Source organism: Phalaenopsis equestris, unplaced genomic scaffold (genome assembly GCF_001263595.1).
Source record: "Phalaenopsis equestris unplaced genomic scaffold, ASM126359v1 Scaffold000552, whole genome shotgun sequence".
In the NCBI taxonomy this organism is placed as follows: domain Eukaryota; kingdom Viridiplantae; phylum Streptophyta; class Magnoliopsida; order Asparagales; family Orchidaceae; genus Phalaenopsis; species Phalaenopsis equestris.
Window position 1 is genome coordinate 2549950 of NW_018164992.1, and position 19686 is coordinate 2569635.

A 19686-nucleotide genomic window follows, 5' to 3' on the forward strand; every position below is an offset into this window, starting at 1 on the left:
TATTGGGGCTAATTTGAGGATTTTGTCAAAGATGGTCAAATTGACCAAATTTGACCATGGTGTAGTTGGACAAAATGAAATTGGGAATATTTTGGATTTATTGGGATTTTTTAGAAATTTTTGGAATTTTTGGATTTTTGGATCATGGAGGGGTATTTTTGTAATTTGGCCGTTTTTGGAAATTTTTGTCAATTTTGGAAAATTTGGATGTATTTAAGGGGTTTGAAATGTGTTTTGATCAACTTTAGGTATTTTGGCAGAATTTAGGAATTTTAGCCAAATTTGGGTCTCATGGGCCATTAAGTAATTTGGAGGTGTCTAGGGGTAAAAGACCCAAGTTAGGCATTTCAAGTAGAATTTGATAAATATCCATTCTAAATGAGTCATAAACCAATGTATTGTGAAGATATGGTGTACCCTAGTTCCAAGTCAACACTCAGGGTCAATCCTAAGGCCAAATAGCCCTATAGGAACTCTTCTTGAACTTCCCCCATAATGATCTTACCTACTAAATGCTAGAGGTTAAGGTCAATATGTGGAATTTCAAGTTGAGTAAAGAGAAGAGTTTTGAATTTCTAATGGTGAGGGTACCTTTTCTAGTTTTCTAAGACTAGTCAATAGGAAAGTCCTATGGCTAGACCTAGACTACTAAAGAAATTTCTAGACCTCAACCAAAAGTGAGGTCAACACAGATTTTAACATGCAAGTTGATCAAGTTTACATGTAAATGAATAATAAAGTAAAATCATCACAATATATTCTCACTTTACTCGATTATATATCCCACACATGCATACTAATTCATTACAAGAGGGAAGAGTAAAGAAAACTGCTCACTACACATGGAGAAACAACAAGAACTTTTCATTGAACGAGACTTTGTAAACATACAAACAAAGCACTAAATTCAAATCAAAATACAATGAAAATACTTATCTCTGACAGAAATCAAACTCTCCTTGTATAACAAAAGTAATCTCCTTAGAATCCTCTCCAATAACAAAATGAAAAGAAAAGAAGAAATCTCTCACTCTCTCTCTTTCTCTCTCACCTTGCCGCCTGGCTTGGGGCTCATGTTTAAGCCTTCTTCTCTTCTTCTCCAAGTCTTCTTCTCCAAGTCTTCTTCTCCTCTTTCAATTAATTCAAGAGTCTAAGAGTTGTTTTAAAAACACTTCTAAGCCTTTTTTTATAATTTCTCAAGAGATGCTTAAGTGTCTATTCAAAATTGTCCAGATTCAATGAATCTTCCAAATGGTGCCTGAAGTACCTCTTCAAAACTCCATATAACCACTGCAAATTCTTCTAGAAATTCCCTTTTCTCATTTCCAACAAATTCCCTAAGAGATGCATGATGCACCGCTTCAAAAATCGTCCAAATCTGACAATATTCTAGAAGATATGTTGAAAACCGTCACCGGCGCCTAAGCACCCCCATCTCTGTCTGGTGGCGCCTAAACGCCATTTTGGGCGCTTAAGCGCCGGGTACATGCACTTAAGTGTCCGGTTTAGGTCTTCTTGGCTCCTGTGTGCCCCGGTTCGACTTGATTTGCTTCGGTTTGCTCCGTTTTGGTCCATTTTTGTTCCTTTTGCTCCAATAACTCCAAATTCTTCAATTTAATGTACCTACAACCAAAAACCTACAACCACTTCAATTTAATGTACCTACAACCAAAAACACAAGAAAACACATCTTTAAAGTGCAATATCATTATAAAATGAAACATGAAAAATGTACATTTTTAGGCGTATCAAGTATCAACACTATTAATCAAACCAATAGTCATATACAACGTACAAGTTTTCGTATTCTGAGACAGTGTCAGTGCTCCTTTAGTAACCTTTTAGGTGCTATCTGAAAACACTTTTGTATGTCCACACTCATCGAGTTTCCCATCTGTAATCTCAGGAATGTGTCTGACATTTTATAGAGTTCGCTTATTTTTATTAGAAAGTTTAATGCTAATGTCCAGAATTCCTACAACGTTCAGAGCTTCTCCATATGCCAGATAAATTTTCTCATAGTCAGCTACAACATAATTCTGCATCAATTCCTGACAGAAAGTTTTATGAAAAGGAGTCCCTGAATCCAGTCATCAATAGAACTGTGAACTGTCAGCAATAATGCATCCTGTGTTTCTTCTGTTACCACATTTTCGCTATCATGGTCCTTCATCTTAGGATTTATGCAGTTTTTCTTTATGTGGTTAGTTTTGTTATAATTTCAACAAGTTGCTTGCCGATGAGGCTTTTGCTTCCTCTTACCTCTGTACTTTTATTTTGATCATTCTATATTTAAGTTCTTGTCCCGTGATCTCCATCTACAATCAACATTAAGTGTTGAACTCAAATTTGAGGTCTCGCAATAATCTTTTCTGCGCACCTCCTCAACCAATATCAAATCACGAATATCATCATATTTCAGCTTAGATTTACATGCAAAATTGCTAACTATCATTCTCATGGTTTCCCAATTATTTAGCAATGAAACCAACGTTATCAGTGCACATATCTCATTGTCAAAATTAATTTCAACAAACTACTATTGATTTATGATGATATTGAAATTATTCAGATGTTGAGCGGTAAACACACGTTCTGCTATCTTTAAGTTGAATAACTTTTTCATCAATTGAATATCTTTAAGTTGATGATATTGAAATTATTCAGATGCTGAGCGGTAAACACACATTGTTATTCGTCAATTACTTTTCATACATACCTGATAAAACTGTCATGAGATATGCAATAATCGTTTCATTGACGATGTTGTGGGCAACGGATCTCGACAGGGTTAATCGAACAACCCCCATAACCTGTCGATTCAGCAAATTCCAATCAACTTCATCCATATTCTCCAGTCGCTTTCCCAGGAACAGAATATGAAGTTTCTTCCCACAGAGGCAGTCCTCTTTATGCATCCTTTAGTAACCAAAATCTGTGTCATCAAATTTATTGATCCCTGATGCCATTGCTTCACCTCTAACCATCGCTTTCCCTCAAACCCAAATCTTGGCTTTGATAACAATTGTTGTGAAAAAAGACGACATTAAAGCGAGAAATTGGAACTAGAAATTCACACAGAAACAACAGACATACAAATTTATGTGGTTTGACAAATTGTCTGCGTCCACGGAGCTGCAGAGGTTTTTATTACTTTGAGGATTACACCTGTCGATCGCCTTGAGGATTATAAGAAAACTGTGACTTGACTCTAACTCTTTCTCTCTCCTCACCTTCCCTCTCTCCCTCTCTAACTGATAGCGACACGAGAAGAAGAAGAAGAAACGAGAAATAACAAACTTGCAATTTTCTTTCTTCCTCACCTGTAAGCCAAAAAAGTAACAAGGTGATTAACAAAGCTTTTTCACTACCAGCTGTATGCTAGAAGTGTTAATACCTATTTTCCTTTCTTCAGCCCATAACGAAGCTAAGATATCTGATTTGCAAATGCAGAAGCAATGACGGGAGATTAATTTCGGGAAAAGGAATTAATAAAGGTAAGGCTACTTTCCTTAATTTGTGAAGCAAAGAAGATATATGTATTTAAATATAATAAATGCATTATATAAATGCAAGACTTTCCCAAACGAAGTCGAGGATCGGGCTCCACCTTCCTTAATAATTCCTACAGCCCCCACACCTTCTTATCATATTTCCCCACCACTTAACAACCCCTTGTCACCCAACTTCAACCTCCTTGCCATCCTCCCTCCTCACTACAACTAATAGATAATCCTTCCAGGTTGTTTTATGCAGTTTCTTCTTTGTAGTCCCTCTCTCCACACCATTGCTAAGCATTTGTCGTTGCTTTCCTACACGTCAAGCTTGTTGCCACCTTCCAGCTACGTCTCTCCTCATACTTACAACCACCAAGCTCTTGATCCTTCCACTGTTGTCATCTTTCCCCATAACCTTATTGCTGTCATCCACTTCTTTTCATCTACCAGCTCATACATCTACGTTCCAACCTTTCTCCTACACCAACAAACCCCAACCCCACTACCCCACTCACAGTCGATCATTATTCAACCTCGTTCTAGGTGTCTTTTATATTTGTGTTGTTATTTTTTTTGCTAATAGTCTTTCTTTGTAATCATATTACATTTCAACAATAATATTTGTATTTATAATGTAATTTACTCTGACATCATAATACATTCACATAAAGCATCCCGAAGGATCCTCTCGTAAAGGAGTTTAGATTGCAGTGATTCACTCTCTGCCTGATAACCTTAACCTTCTATGTCAGCATAAGTTCCTTATCCAATGATAAATATTTGGCAACTTGATAATAATAACTGATCGACAAAGTTTGGTAGATTAAATCAAGTTACACTGACCCGAAGTTCATCGAGGGCCGACTGACAGCCCCGATCGAGTACAGTCGCATGAAAGAGTCTCATTGAACCATCACCAATAGATCTCGGTTGTTCAAGCAATATGGTAGCCGAACCGAAGGCCTATACATGTAGAACTCATAAAATATATTATAAAGACCCAAACAAAGAAAGCATTGACATATAATTTCATATATTCTTCCACGTTTCTCTATAAATGGGGGATCATTTAATGCCTCAAGACCAATCAATAGTTTAAATTATTGTTCATTAATGTGTAATTTCCTTCATGTATCTCTCTTTCTATCTTCTTTAGTACTCTATTATTTAGGTGAGATTCAGAGACAAATAAGGATTCAACAAAAGCCCTTTTTTCATTTCATATCGAACCACATAACTTCAAAATAATCAAAATACAATACATTACTTTTTTCATTTCATTTGTTTCACACTACATTTAATTTTCAACTGACGATACAACCCATATATTACAACTTCTACCACATGACTTGTCACCTCTCATATTCGTCGTTGCTTATAGAATGATCCGAATATTGTAAGTGGTATCTCATTTCTTCAATGATGCCAATTTAACTTGATGCGAGTCATGGATGGTGTTCAAGTAAACAATCTCGTCATTCCCATCACTGTTAAGTGTGCACTTGTTGTAATTAGTGATGAATTATTTATTTACAAAAAGGTATTCCCTTATAAATAAACCCAACCATGGTAACATCAACAAATATAATGTCACGTAATATTGGATGTCAACAACAACTTCAGGACTAAAGGTAGTATACATTGATATCATGAGAAGGGTATGATGTTAGATGACAATTAAATAATAATACCAGCAAGTTCTTGAACATTGTGGGTTGAACTCGAGAAAATTTCCATTGTGTGCCTAATCATTAACTTGGTGAGAGATTGGTGAGGGGCTAAAGGAACAATCAGCACTCGGTGCGACTTTAACAACATAGTTGGAATCAAGTAGGAGGTGACCTAAATTTGTGGCAGAAGGCTCATCTTATTGGCGTTGATTTTAGCCCATTATAACATCTTATGGTCCCTTCAAAGTACTTTTGGGATCGTGCATGCACAACTGGCCCAACCATCAATACTGGGGATTGCAACCCAACAGTCGATTAACTATGGAACTTGATTAATTCAAATGCATACATGTATCCTAATACATTTACTCGCGTTGAACATCGAGATTTATATATACAAACAAACAGTGTGTTTGGTAATTTACATAATAAGTGAGAATTTTGATCTATATGGTTCTTAAATGCAGTCATCTCGAGTAATAAATAATAATCACTAAACATGCAAGTAAACAATAAATATTAAATTGGTGATAATTTTAATCTGATACGAGAGATTTGAGTAGTATAGATGTCAGAAGTATTTTTAGATGTAAATATGTAAGCATATAAATATAAGATGATAAGTAGGTAACTTTAGTTTTTCAATAATATAAAGTCATGATCTGATTGAATCTCATAAAGTTACAGTAATTAAAAATTAATCATATATAAATAATAATTTATTTGAAAAGTATACTAATTTGACATCACTAAATTAAGAAATATTAAATTTTAAAATTAGGGCAAATCTATCAACAGTTCCTAAATTTGCATCTGACACAAATTCGATGCAACCACACGAGTCATCTCTACTCCCTCCCTTCAAAATTCAAACTTTTCGGGGGCAAATCTGTAACTCGCCAATTCAAACATTTTATTTATATTAACCCATTTTTTTATTAAAAAACACCAATTCTCGCCAGAGCCTCCCGTCCATCGACGCCTCGACCTCGAGATTCGCGCTAAAAAGATGCATTCTTTCGCAATTCTTGATTGTACAATGCACGAATTTGAAAGCTCGAGCTGTTGCCATCTCCGCGCATCCGGACGTTTCCATGCAATTCAAATCGAATCGTAGGAGACTATAAATCCGTTTGGTGTAATTAATTATTTTATAACCCTTTTTCTCTTTATGCTTCTTCTCTCTCCCTCACTCCGAAATCTGAAGCTCCTCAGAGCCCTGGAATCGTTGCTACGGATTCAGCTTGAATCTGTTGGCGTTAGTCACGGTCGGGTGATTTATGGTGATTTAGTCACGGATTGCTTTCTTTCTGGATTAGTTTATGGTGAGTGTTCCACTATTGAGTAGCTTTTATTTTTCCGTTTTTGGTGTTATACTTTTTTGATCTATTTTCACTGCTCTTATTGTTATTTTAAAGTGTTTTTCAGCTTGGAATGAATGTCGTTTTGATTCTTTAAGTATTACATGGATGATTACCTGATACATCAGATTTCATGTTGATTTATGATGTAAGCAGCAGTGTGATGTGTTTATTGTAGAAGGTAATCATTTCTTTTGTTTGAAGTTAGATTTTTCTTTCTGTGGTGAAGCATGAAGAGTTTGTGGTATCATTTGGTGGTATATGGATTACGCACAAAAGATTTTTAAGGTGATTTTAAATTCTTAGATCCATATTGGTTTAAATGGTGGAATATGGATAGGTGCCCTTATGGCTGGTTGGGAACTCGGCGCCCCCGGAACTTCAGAAATTGTTTGGAAAGAGTGATTTCCCGATTAGACTGATACTTGGTTAGTCGTTTCTATGACCGGTATTTTTTATTGTCTGAACAGTAATTATTCTATGGCTGAGTATCTGGATGCGTGCTTTAGGGATGAAACCAGCAAGCATGACTTGTGTTGAATTAACTTGACCTGTTGCAAAGTAACGAGGAAGGTTTTACCATGAAGTTTTCGGAAATGGTGGTTCAGCAGCATATTTTAGATTTTTGTGAAAATTGGCAAATTTTGCCAAATGGTCGTTTGATAAACTATTTAGGAATTTAGTAGTGGTCAGCTCAAGATTTACTGAATCTGAATTTTCAGGATTCCTAAGTTCTCCACGAGTAAACCTAGCCTGTGATTCTCTGTGACTTTTATAAATTCCTGCATGCGATGTAGTTATTGGAAAATATCGGAGTGTTCCTTTTGAGTTAAGTCACTCTATGAATGATGCTCATATCAACATGGGCGCAACCATCCTCTTTTTTTAAGGAGGGCATTTTGTCCCTCTAGGCCCAACATGGGAGGGGCTAGGGCAAGGGGTAAACGACCAAATTGCCCTCCCATATAAGTAAAAAAAATTGAATTTGAGGGGTGACCACTACAACCATTTTCCTTGCAAGCTAAAATTGGCTCCACCCTTTTTTTTTCCAAAGAAAAAGATGAATAAATCATGTTTCCTCCTAATTTTGTTATAAATATGCTTGCACTGCAATTTCTATTTTCGGGGACAAAGCTCTAGATTCAAACTCATCACTTTTATCCTACTTCTTTAGATAGTTATCATATCTCTTATGTGCACTATTATTCTTCCACCGCATGCCCTTTATTTGAACACTTCCCACATCGTCCTGCTTTTGGCTCTCATTTTTCTATTATTTTCTTCCTCTTCTCGAATAAACAAATTTCAGAAGAAAATATAAAGCTGGCATTAATTTTCATTATTTTTATAGTATATAATAATTGCACATAGCATTTATTTTTTGCATTTTATCTATTTGTAATCCAAAGTTAAGGTCTTTTATGTTTCGGTTGTAACATTACATCTGCTCACCCTTTTAAAGTTTGCACAACCATGTGGAATCTATCTGTGACTTGATGAGTTGGCGGAGCATCGTTTTTTTCAAAATGAGCATAAAGTTGTTTGGTTTTTGCTCACGAATTCTAACAATCATTTCATGCATTTTGAATATCTATACTTTTCTAATGGACAATAAGGTCATTTTTATGGGAGGTGTTTGATTTGCTGAACCCTGAACCGTTTCCTTAATGTTCATTTTATATTAGTCCTTTGTACACAATTTATTTGCTCAGCATCTACAAGGCGTATTTTAACTCACACTATTTGTATATTGTTGGAAAAAAGTAAGACACTCTTGCCTGTGCTTTGATTTGTAAGGCTGTGTTGCTGCTGTGCTATTTTTATGTTATAGGAATAAAACAAATTTCTTATGCAGAGATGGACAAGATTTTCCGTAAGATTGTTTACTTTGCTCATGAATTTACAGAGGACATGCATATCAAGGTAGCAATTTTACAGGAACATTTTAGACACACTAAAATTAGCTTTCGAATGCGAATCAGGATAAATGTGGCTCCAAACAAAGCTTTCTCCTAGCTGTTCATACTGCATTATTTCATTCATTCTTTATTGAAAATTTTTTTAATTTCCATTTTAATATAAATTGTACATAGATCTTCTAATTTTATCTTCCTTTTCTAAGCATGGAATTTTTTTTCAAATTCTTACTGACAGTTGCGTCATTAACATTAACTTTGGAATATTTGATCATGCCTTTGGTGCACGCCAATGCTTGAGGTATTTCTTGTATTTGTTTCATTGTCGTCCTCACCAAGTTATAACTATTACGGGCAGGTTTGGGGGCAGGACGTGGGGTCATAACGCATTTCATTTGATTTCTTTTGAAAGACTGTAATGGATTCTTCATGAGTTTGAGGACATAATGTTCAAGTTCATATAGCAAATGGGACCTTATTAAAGTGATTGTTTTTTGCAAGTTGAAAATTTTGAGCGTATTCAATCAGGCTTGGCTTTTTGTTTTTGTCATACATGAGCGGCATATAATGTTATATAATATATGACTTGATTTCCGATGTGGCTTGTAAATAAATTTAATTGTGGAAAATGAATAGAGAAATTTCAGAAAGCTTCGGATCCCCAAAGTATATACTTTTTTGACTTGTAAATATGTGCATTTGTATGCATTTGAGAGAAGGGAAATGCATTTCTGTTGTTTAGGTGCACAGGTTTATATTTCTGAGCCTGTGTCCTTCGTGTTTGATTTTGATGGAAAGTTGGAGGCGATTATTTACCCTAGACATTAGCAATTCTCCAAAAGTTAGCTTTGGTAGTTTGCACTGCCATTCGTTCTCTACTCATCTTTTATTTTCTTAAAAAAATTAAACAAGCCACATGACAAATCAAGTCACATATTATATTTCTCTAGCCTGATATGCCCATCATGGTTGTGTTGTAGGATATGGAATCAGAGTCAATAATCAACAATCCCCATTGGAGCCAATGGCAGCTACTGGACTCTTTCCTTCCCACTGGTGGGTTTGCTCATTCTTTTGGCCTTGAGGCTGCCATCCAATGTTGCTTTGTGATGGGCCCTGAAGATCTTCAGACCTATACACTCAGTGTCTTGGACAACACTGGTAGCCTCCTCCTTCCATTTGTGTGCGTGGCAACTAAATCCCCAGATTATGAAACATGGTTGAAGCTTGATAGACTCCTTGAAGCCACCCTAACCAATGAAGTAAGCCGAAAGGCCTCATCGTCACAAGGATCGGCGCTTTTAAGAGTTGCTGCTTCTGTTTTTCATGAGTTTCCATCTCTGAAGAAGATCAGAGGGACAGCCATGGCCGCTGGGGCTGCTTCCTTCCACCATGCAACAGTTTTTGGGCTTGTATGTGGTTTGCTTGGATTTGGAAGTGAGTTCTCTCAACGGGCTTATATGCACTTGACAATGAGGGATGTTCTTTCAGCTGCTACAAGACTAAATCTCATTGGACCAATAGGGGCAGCTGTTCTGCAGCATAAAATGGGTAGCAATGCTGAGCTGATTTTGAAGAGATGGATGGACCGCCCGATTGAGGATGCGTGCCAAACCTCTCCTTTACTCGATGCCATCCAGGGATGTCACGCCTACTTGTTTTCAAGGCTGTTCTGCTCTTAAAAAGAATTTTGGGGGATGTTTTCCTGTTTGCTTTTGAGATTGCTTGACTTTGCTCAATATTGTTAAATAGAGAATTGACTGTTTGTATTTTGTAAGTTTGTTTTTTTTAGCATTCATCATTAATTTTGTGCTCCTTTGAAGTCATTGTTGGTTAACATTGACTTTGCTTATTGCGGTGAAAATTAACATTCTGATTTCAACCTGTTTCCTTTTAATTCATTTAGTTTCACCCATTTTACATTCTCAATATTTTTGTTGTTTCTGTGCAAGCCCCTTGTATGTTGAGCTCATGCTTTTTTAATCTATTTATCGAGTGACATGGCCGATAAAAAGTTTGTTATTATTTGTAATATAGTAGGATTATGCATTTAGGCTTTCTTTAGTGCGCTGGAGCTGCTTTGGTTGGGATCATAAGGTGGCGAAACTAGGACTTTGGAGTAGATTTCCTAAGTACAAATTGTTCCTTCAAGCTTTATGTTTTTTTACATAATGAAAGCATAAATGAATGACCATAACTTGTAACGTAAATCCAATTATTTTGTTGTTTATTTTACTTAATTAGATGCTCTTGTTTTTCATTGAATTCTTTATAGTAATTGAAAGTAGTATTTGATTAGGTTTATGGTTTATTACCTAGTATTCATTATCATGGACGAATCAACTTTTAAATGCGAAGGAAACTGTCCCTTTTAGTGATATATTATCTCACCATATGAGCACTTATCTTTGTCGTGTTATTTTTAGAAATATTATATTGTTTCAACCTGTAGCCTATACTAGTCAATAAACTTGCTTCAACCTATACTAGTAGATAAACTTAGAGCTGATGTTCACTCTAAACAATGATATTTGTGGTGTTAGTCTGAGGGTCCATTTAGGGAGATTGAATCGCAGTTTTTTTTTGTTGTTTGGTAAAACAACATTTTGCTTGTTTTTTTCAAGAAGTTGTAACTGAAAGCAGTGTTTTGTCAGCAGATCTGGCTACCTGCGGTCGAAATTAAAAAAAAAAAAAAAAAAAAAGGAAAAAAAAGTGTAATAGCCACTGCAACTGTTTGAGCAACAACTCTTATTCTGCAGCAGCTTCACAGCCGCACCTGCCCCAAACAGACCCTGAGTGAATTAGGTGTTTTTGATTAGATTAAAAAAAAAAAACTGGTCTATAGTCTTGCAGTGTTATTTTTTATGAGGTTTGTGTAACCTTTTTATTAAATAATGCAGAAGAGGAAGAGAATGCTCGGAGGAGATGGTTCGGGGGGGCGTTGTAGTGCTAGGTTCTGCACAAAGCCTCGGAAAGTAACTATGATTTCTCAAAGAAAAGTCAGTGATCTCATTTCATCAAAAAAGAAAAATAAGCTTGGTTAGTTCTCCCCACTCTTATGTGTTTACTGTTGTATTGCTAGCTTTGTTGTGCATGCAAAACTACATTAACATTGGTCTACACACATTTAAGCTTTGCTTGGGATCACTTTGTTTTTGGTTTTCTATTTTGGTTTTTATTTTGTTTTGTTACGTTTTGATTTAAATTAAAAGATATTTTTTTGTGGTTGTTATTTTTAAAACACTCTATACATCTTTTAGGTGTTTTGAGTGTTTTTAAATACAAGGTTATTTGCTTTTAAAAATTAAAAAAAACATGTAAAAATTATGGTAATTAAACATGCTTTTAAAAATAGAAGTAAAAACAAAAAATAAAAATAAAACAAAAGTGATGCCAAACGGTCCATTTATCCCTCTAGTAAAGTGGAGGAGTATTTCTTCTGTATTAGTTCCTCTGTTATAGAGCTATATATGATGTTCCTTTATTTTGTTGTTAAAGCCATCACTTTCATACATATTTCTAAAGTAATTTTAATGGAGTGGAGTGTAGAGTCTTTTCATATTAGTTGCTCCTTGTCTTACTAACAAGATAAATTGAGCTTCCAAAGCTTTTTGATCAGGGTGAGCTATACTTAGCCTCAGGGATTTGCTGTAAAGTCAGGTTCTCACTCTTAGCTTTAATTTTTTGATTCGAACCTTCAAGATTTGCTTTAGTTTTGGCACTCGTATGTATTTCTGTGTTTAATTGTGTTTTAAGTCTTGGCTTTATTTAAGATCTATTAAAATATTTCAAATATTAAAAGATTCAATTTCTTAAGATAGATTTTGATGATAAATTTGAAAAAAAAGTTTATACATGTAATGCGAGTTAAGAAGTAATAGCTTGCTCAAAGGTTGTACAGATACGCTAATTAAATTTGGCGTGTTGCATCTAAATTTAATAAACTGATTAAATTAAGAAACAATTTTTTAAACATGTGCTCGAATTGAAGCAATAACCTCCTTTTTTTCTTATTGGTATGATCCTCAACTTTAAAAGATCTATCTGCTTTGAATGCTATCATTTTTGTTTTTTTTCTCAGAGTGAAAACATATGTATACTCTATGCCTTTTAGTCTCTGAAGTGGCAAATTTATTGTTTGGCAAAATGGCCTGACTTATCATAGGGTTTTATTCATTTAATAAATTTTGGACAACCTAAATCTTTTCCATGCCACCCATTGAATACGAAGTTTGGATTACTTGGACTTATACCTACCTTTTCAATATTATTCCTCAAGTATACTCTCTATATATGCCCAAGAATTGATTAACATAAACCTGTTGTGAAGAAATGATTATCATTTCATCCAGTTTCAGAACAACCTATTGTGATGTGGGTATAGCACTGGCTTAAACTTGTCCAACATTATCAGCTTGGACTGGTTTTGATTGAACTAAACCTTATTGAAATATTTATGCGGTTAATACTCATTTTTACGTTTCTTACTATCACTACAAGAGAGCAATACTGCCACTGCCAATAGTTTTGTACCTCTGCTACTATTTAAGTTATTTATTTTTTTGTTTTTTTTAATTGACCAACATTTTCTACATCTTTCAGATTTGATTTTCAAATTTGCTCAAACTTTCTGGTATTATATAATCATGTCAATTTTTTTAAGATCCTGTTTGATATGGAAATTGTCACAGATTGTGGCTTATAATTAATGTCAGGGTACGGTGATTTTGCAAACACTTGAATACATTTTATTGACGTTCCAATCCTGTATTCTTACAGCTGCAATTCATTTAAGGAGTGATCCTGAATTTGGGAGGGATTTGAGTGCTGCGTGTGAAATCTTAGAGGATGAGGCTGATGGTATTTCCATGGCTTACGAAGCTTCAGTGGATCTTATGGTGACCAATTTCTCTTTATTTCTTTATAGTCATGATCATGAACAACCATGCGGCTTAGGGCCCGTTTGGGGCAGCTTATTTGGTGCGGTGGCGTTTTGAAAACGCACCTGGTCTGTTTGGGTAAATTGCGTTTTGACAGCTTATGCGTTTTCAAAACGCAGAAAACAGTGTTTTCACACCGCACCTATCTAGGTGCGGTGGGAGCTTATTGACAATGGTCTGACTTTTCCAAAAAAATAAAAATTTGTAATAGTCACCGCACCTAGTTTATCAGCAGATTATTTTTAATCAGCTTATCAACAGATTATTCAATAAGCTACAGTTGCCCCAAACAGACCCTTATTCTTGCATTTTAAGCATGATTTGGCTCCTTCGTTTTGGTAATGTTTGTGTTTTATTTTTTTAATCAAAGCTTTAAGTTTTGATTGTTTCAAAGAAGTTTTGGCTGAAACCACAAGTCTTTTTTTTTTTTTACCTTAAAAAATTGATTGTTTTGAAGAATTATCTTTGATGGTTCGGTCACATCAACTGCCGACCATCTGATGATCCGGTTAGGAGAGTGGATGTTTTTGATTTAACTTATGTTAAGAATGGTAGAGGTATACCTAAAAATTCTGGGGATTGTTGTATAAAAAATGATCTTAATTTATTAAAATTAAATGAAATTATGACACAATAGGACACAATTTAGAAATAGGATTCATGTAGTCGACCCAACATAGTGGGATAAAGGCTTGTTGTTCTTCTTATTCTGTAGGATTTATCAGAAAGTCGAGTTTCACAGAAATTATTGTTAAATTTGATAATTGACTTGGAAACTCACATGTTTTGATTGAAACTTCATTACACTTTTGATATGTAATAAAACCTTTACTAGAATTCTTTCGCGGATGTCCCATGAAATATCATGTGTTATGACTTGAGTCCCAATTCATAATCATTTTTATTTCATTCCTTAAATTTGATTGCAAAATTAAGTTTTGAAACTTTATTGCTTGGTAATTATTTTGTATTGGATGCTAAATATCAGAATTTGATTTAATTTTTTCTCGGTTTTCCCGTTGATTTTTACTTCGCCTTGTAAAGTTCTACCTATAATCTTATCCTAATCATAGAAGTTATGCGTTTCTTTGAGTGAATCTGTTCCCCTTTATTTTTAACTATTGTATGAAGCCTTTTTATTTAAATTCATGCGAAGATTATTCTTAAATAGACCATTTGTTTTATGTAATTGCTCTTTTAGTTAGGTAAGACTGGTTATAGTTGCTTTCGTTGTCGGACTAGTAGCATGAAGAAGTTAAATATTTCTTCGTGGAAGAAATGTAGTACATTGTTACAAGGCAACATTATTCATTTTAAATGACAACAGCATTTATTTTGGTCACATTTATGCTATTGAAGAGTAATGATTACAGTTTTTTTTTTTATTACTGCATGTACTTGAAGCCTTTAACTTCAAAATGAGAAGATTTTCAAATACTCTTGCTGTTCTGTGTATAATAATTTTTAATCCAAAGCATAAGTTAAAGTGTAAGGTGACTTGCTGGGTGATGGAAAAAATATCAGTAATTATATATATATTATAAATATGATAATTATCTTACTGCTCATCAGCTGTCATTCTGTCCTACTTTGACTGTTTCATTTGTAGAATTTAATCTACCTGCACAAATTTATTGCATCGCTTTCTTTTTTCCTCTATCTAGCTATTTATTTGTAATTATTACTATTTCAGAGCCATGGTGAGAGAATTTCACAGGAGATTCCGGACACGATATTTTCTCCTTCATTTTTTCATTCTAAAGCTGCTTGTGCAAGTGTCACCAGCAAAGGTATCCCAAAGCTTTATTGCTTAAGAAATTTTGTAACTTTTTTTCGGGGTTTGTGCATCACTAGTTTCCCTCAATTCTTGTATATCTCATTTAATTGTGCATTTTTCATTGGCAATGTTCCACATTTGTTAAGTATTTTCCACTCACACAAATGTTTCTTCGTATTATATTCCATTTATGAAATTATAATATACAAATAATTTCATATCATGTTTTATCAACCATATTTATGTCTATATGGTTTATGCTTCATACTAAGTTCTCTCTCAATGCTTCAAGTAATTACAATATCTCATTTTATCGTTCATTTTCCATTGGCAATTTTGCTATATATTTTCCACCCTTGCATTTGTTTCTTCGTATTATATCCTTGTTTATGAAATTACAATATAAAAGTTATTTCATATGATGTGCTATCAATCCATATTCTCTCTCAATACTCATGAAGCTGGAGATGTTGTCTGGTTAGATTGAATGTGTTGTTTATGTATGATTAATGTTTTTTTGGCAATGATTCTATTTTTGGCTTCTTTAAACAGCTATAGTTTTAAGTGTTCTATCGTGAAAAAAAAAGTTTTGGTGTATGAAAGTTGAACAGTAGTTTTTATGGAATGATGGTTTAGCATCTTTTGCCAATTGCTGTAGCTGTTCGCAAAGTAACCATTTAAACTATTGTGGGAAAGCAAAATTTTTTGAAGCCACGGTGTGTTATAGAAATTTTCTTCTAGAAATAAGGATATAACAGCTCTCTCACAGCTGCCACCCTCCAATAAGTTTAGCGCCTGTTTGGTATCAATTTTTATTTTTGAAAATAAAAAACTGAAAACAAACATAAATCATAATTATAAAATTTAATTAATTAATAATTTCAATTAATAATTATAAAATTAAGTTAATTAATTTAATAATTTTAATTAATTTTCTAATTATTTAATTTCTATTAATAATTTAACTAATTAACTTAATAATTATAAAACTTTAATAATAAATCTACTTAATTTTTTTAAAAGTATTTCTTTTATTAAAAAATAAAAAATTCACAACCATGTATGTTTCATATATATATATATATATAAATGGTAACAGTATCAAACGCATTTCCTAAAAATAGAAAACAAAACAAATTGAAAACAAAAACATAAAACCTAAAGTGATGTCAAACATGGCCTTAGTTTAAAAAACCACTCATTATAAAATTCTTTAGAAAACAACAAAATCTTTTGCCTCTAAATGTGGCATTGATCTGTGCAATAAAGCTGTCTCAAAAACACCATTTGACGACTTCCTAGAAAGCGGTTCCATGAGATTATTTGTTCTTTTTAATAAATAAATTAGTAAATATTTTAATTCGAGTTCATAAGACTTATATCTGCTGTAAATGCTCACATTGCAATCCTCATATGCAATGTCTAACAAAACAGGAGTCTAGTTTAATTTTAGAGAAGGGACTGGATTAACATACGATGTAATGTTTACTATTTAATTATAGGAGATGCAAGTGTGATTTATAAAGTATTAATATCGACTATTTAAAAGGAGTTATGTATAACTAATCATTTACTGAATTCTATATTATTTATGATTGGCTTGTCCTGTTCTAATGGTATAATTTTTTTTTAATTATATTTATTTTGGTATTTTAGTCTGGCAAGTGCATTTTTGGCTTCCGGCTTTTGTTTTTCTTTAACTTCCTTGCATGTCTGTATCTTCATTCTTTGTTTTCTGTGTCAGTATTACACTTTTTACTCTTCTAAATTTACTTCTACACAGTTGACTTTGTTGCTGCTTTCACCAAGAAAGAACAGGCTGAACATCATGATGTCAACATTACTGATTTAAGAACTAGCTATCTAGATTCTTATGACAAATCAGGATATGAATTTTTCACCGAAGATAAAATGGAATTTGAGCCGATGGAGGCAGATAAAGAGAATGTAGAGTTAGTCGTAAATTCATCCAACAATACCTTTGATTTTAATAAAAAAAATGGTCATATGCTCCATATTGATTATCATCATGGTTGTGAGGATGAATTTAGCAGTATAGGAGATCTATCTCCTGAAGTTTCTGCAATATATCTTGCAATGCAGCATTCCAAATTAGAGTGTGTTGATGAAAAAAGTCAAGATACAATTTCTGAAGTTTACGTGGAACCTGAGGATGACGATTTCGATGATTTCGATCCGTATTTATTCATCAAGGATTTACCAGACTTATCTGTGGTTGTGCCAAAATTTCGTCCGATGCTCCTACCAAAGCAAACACGGAGTTGTCCTGCGACTACCCTTGTTTTAGATTTGGATGGTATTAAACTCAACTTTTGATACTATTTATTATTGAAAATTTATACACATACCACTCAATTCCTACGTATTTACATATCTAACACCTAATCATAAATTTTACAGCAGGCCAAAGCACATAGGGTGGACTGCTGTAAAATTTATGATTAGGTGTTAGATATGTAAATACATAGGAATTGGGTGGTTTATTTGTAAGTCTCCTGTTTTTTTTGGTGGGAGTCATTTCAAAAGTGTCGAATTAGTCCAAATTCTTTTAATATGAACTGAAACAATTCCTCTTTTTTTATTAAGGGAGGATTCATTTAAGTTTTAATAAAATAATCTAGGGTTTATGATACCAGAGATAATTCTACAACAATGGGAAAAACCAATATTATTGCTTAACAAACTAGGGTATTACAACCATGGAAATAGAAAATAACAACACGCAGATAAGGGTAGCTCAGCTGAAAAAGCTGTGGTTTGTCGGAAACAACACGGGGAGGGCTGGACAGCAGGTAGGTAGTTACGAAGGGTAGTAGGGTCGGCTGGAATGGCTGCGGCAGAAAGGGAGGCAGTCTTTGGAAGGTGGTAGCAATAACAGCTACGGAAGGCTGTCCCGTGGCTGTAGCAAAGAAGAAAAATGACAACCGTGAAGGAAACGATGTGGAAGTGTTGGGGCAAAGGATAAATTATCATCTTTGGAGCGAGATACAGTTGGAACAGACAGGGATGCCTGTGGTTGTCCTTAACAAAAGCACAAAAAGCTGAAATCCTAAAACACAGAGCAAATACGTAGTAATATGATAATTATGAGTGGCTCAAGAGGACTTGCCGACTCCTCAAAAGAAAGGAAGGCCCGGACAGAACTAGTCCGGGCAAGTAGTAGAGTGTTGCTTTTGGTGGCGGGATTTCCTGCAACTGATGTTTAGTTTTCATATTTTTTTAAGACTCTGGGATTATTTAAAATGGCTCCCTATAAGTAGTCAGTGGAGTTTTTTTTGACACTTCTCTTTTAATAAAAAATAATGTGTTCCAATTTTATTAATAATTTACTGATTTTAATATTAATTATTCAGAGACCTTGGTGCATTCCACACTTGAGCCGTGCAAAGACGCAGACTTTGCTTTCCCTGTGAATTTTAATCTTAAAGAGCACACAATTTATGTGCGGTGTCGGCCCTTTCTCAAGAACTTCTTGGAGCGAGTTGCGACATTATTTGAGACCATCATATTCACAGCTAGCCAAAGTATATATGCTGAACAACTTCTCAACATGCTTGATCCCAAAAGAAAATTATTTCGCCACCGTGTTTTTCGTGAATCTTGTGTTTATGTGGAGGGAAATTATTTGAAGGATCTCACCATTTTAGGTCGTGATCTAACGCAAGTTATTATCGTCGACAACTCTCCTCAGGTACTTCGCAAACTGTTTTAACATACATACCCACCTATTCCTATTTATTTACAATTTTGCTTTTTTTCTTTCATGTCATGTTAAGAGTACCCCGCCATATTTTACGTTGGTGCTAGATTTGTACAGACATGCCACCAATTTTTACACATCTGAACACGTGGACATTCATATATATATGTATATCACTCAAAATCTTGAACACCGCCATCACGACCATGCAGCTTTTCATGCCAAGATGTTGTAACTGTAAATATCAAACTTTTAAGTGTTACGATGTGTAAATACATAAAAAATTTGTCGTATATAAATTTCCCTTTCAATGCATAATACTTCTAATGTTGCAGGCATTTGGCTTCCAGCTAGACAACGGCATCCCCATCGAGAGCTGGTTTGACGATCATTCCGATAGCGAACTTCTCTCTCTGCTCCCATTCTTGGAGAGCTTAGTTGGGGTCGACGATGTCCGGCCGATCATAGCTCAACGATTCAACCTTCGTCGAAAGGTCGAAGAAGCTGCTTCATCTCTCTCTTGATTTCTGAAGATGATGATGAAGAAGGTTGGTTTACCCTTCTCCCTTTTAAAAAGATCTCCACTTTGGTTCTCATTTTTATTACTTGCCTGTTAAGTTTGTAGAATTGAAATTTGGCGGCTTAGTTTGGTCAAGGGTGCTGGGGGCTAGTTTGTGAATTTCCAATTTTCTTGGGTAAAGAATGAAAAAGAACTCTCAGGTCTTATTGTTTTCCGGTTATCAAATATTTTGTATTTATTTATTTAATTTTTTTTTTTTTTGGACTTTCGTGATCGTGATGGTT

The 19686-nt window shown here is 34.4% G+C and overlaps 2 protein-coding genes across 2 annotated transcripts; both read left to right on the forward strand.

Moving 5' to 3' along the window:
* The first annotated feature begins 6301 nt into the window (after window positions 1–6301).
* Window positions 6302–19646, forward strand: LOC110029149 (probable phosphatase PSR2). The gene is made up of 6 exons (XM_020731307.1): window positions 6302–6492; window positions 13224–13342; window positions 15078–15174; window positions 16945–17478; window positions 18536–18873; window positions 19218–19646. Exons 1-6 carry the CDS (start codon window positions 6339–6341, stop codon window positions 19404–19406), a joined length of 1431 nt encoding a protein of 476 aa, XP_020586966.1. The 5' UTR covers window positions 6302–6338; the 3' UTR covers window positions 19407–19646.
* Window positions 6413–13309, forward strand: LOC110029150 (urease accessory protein F). Its single transcript, XM_020731308.1, has 5 exons — window positions 6413–6492; window positions 9425–10217; window positions 11099–11249; window positions 11345–11483; window positions 13224–13309. The coding sequence occupies exons 1-2, from the start codon at window positions 6490–6492 to the stop codon at window positions 10124–10126; spliced, it is 705 nt and encodes a 234-aa protein (XP_020586967.1). The 5' UTR covers window positions 6413–6489; the 3' UTR covers window positions 10127–10217; window positions 11099–11249; window positions 11345–11483; window positions 13224–13309.
* Window positions 19647–19686: the final 40 nt, after the last annotated feature.

Bases quoted from the DNA above. Each gene is read 5' to 3' on its own strand.
- LOC110029149 (XM_020731307.1), top strand. From the start codon at position 6,339: ATGCTTCTTCTCTCTCCCTCACTCCGAAATCTGAAGCTCCTCAGAGCC. The intron at 6,493-13,223 runs GTGAGTGTTCCA...GTATTCTTACAG, and splicing joins TCTTTCTGGATTAGTTTATG to CTGCAATTCATTTAAGGAGT. The intron at 13,343-15,077 runs GTGACCAATTTC...TTACTATTTCAG, and splicing joins AAGCTTCAGTGGATCTTATG to AGCCATGGTGAGAGAATTTC.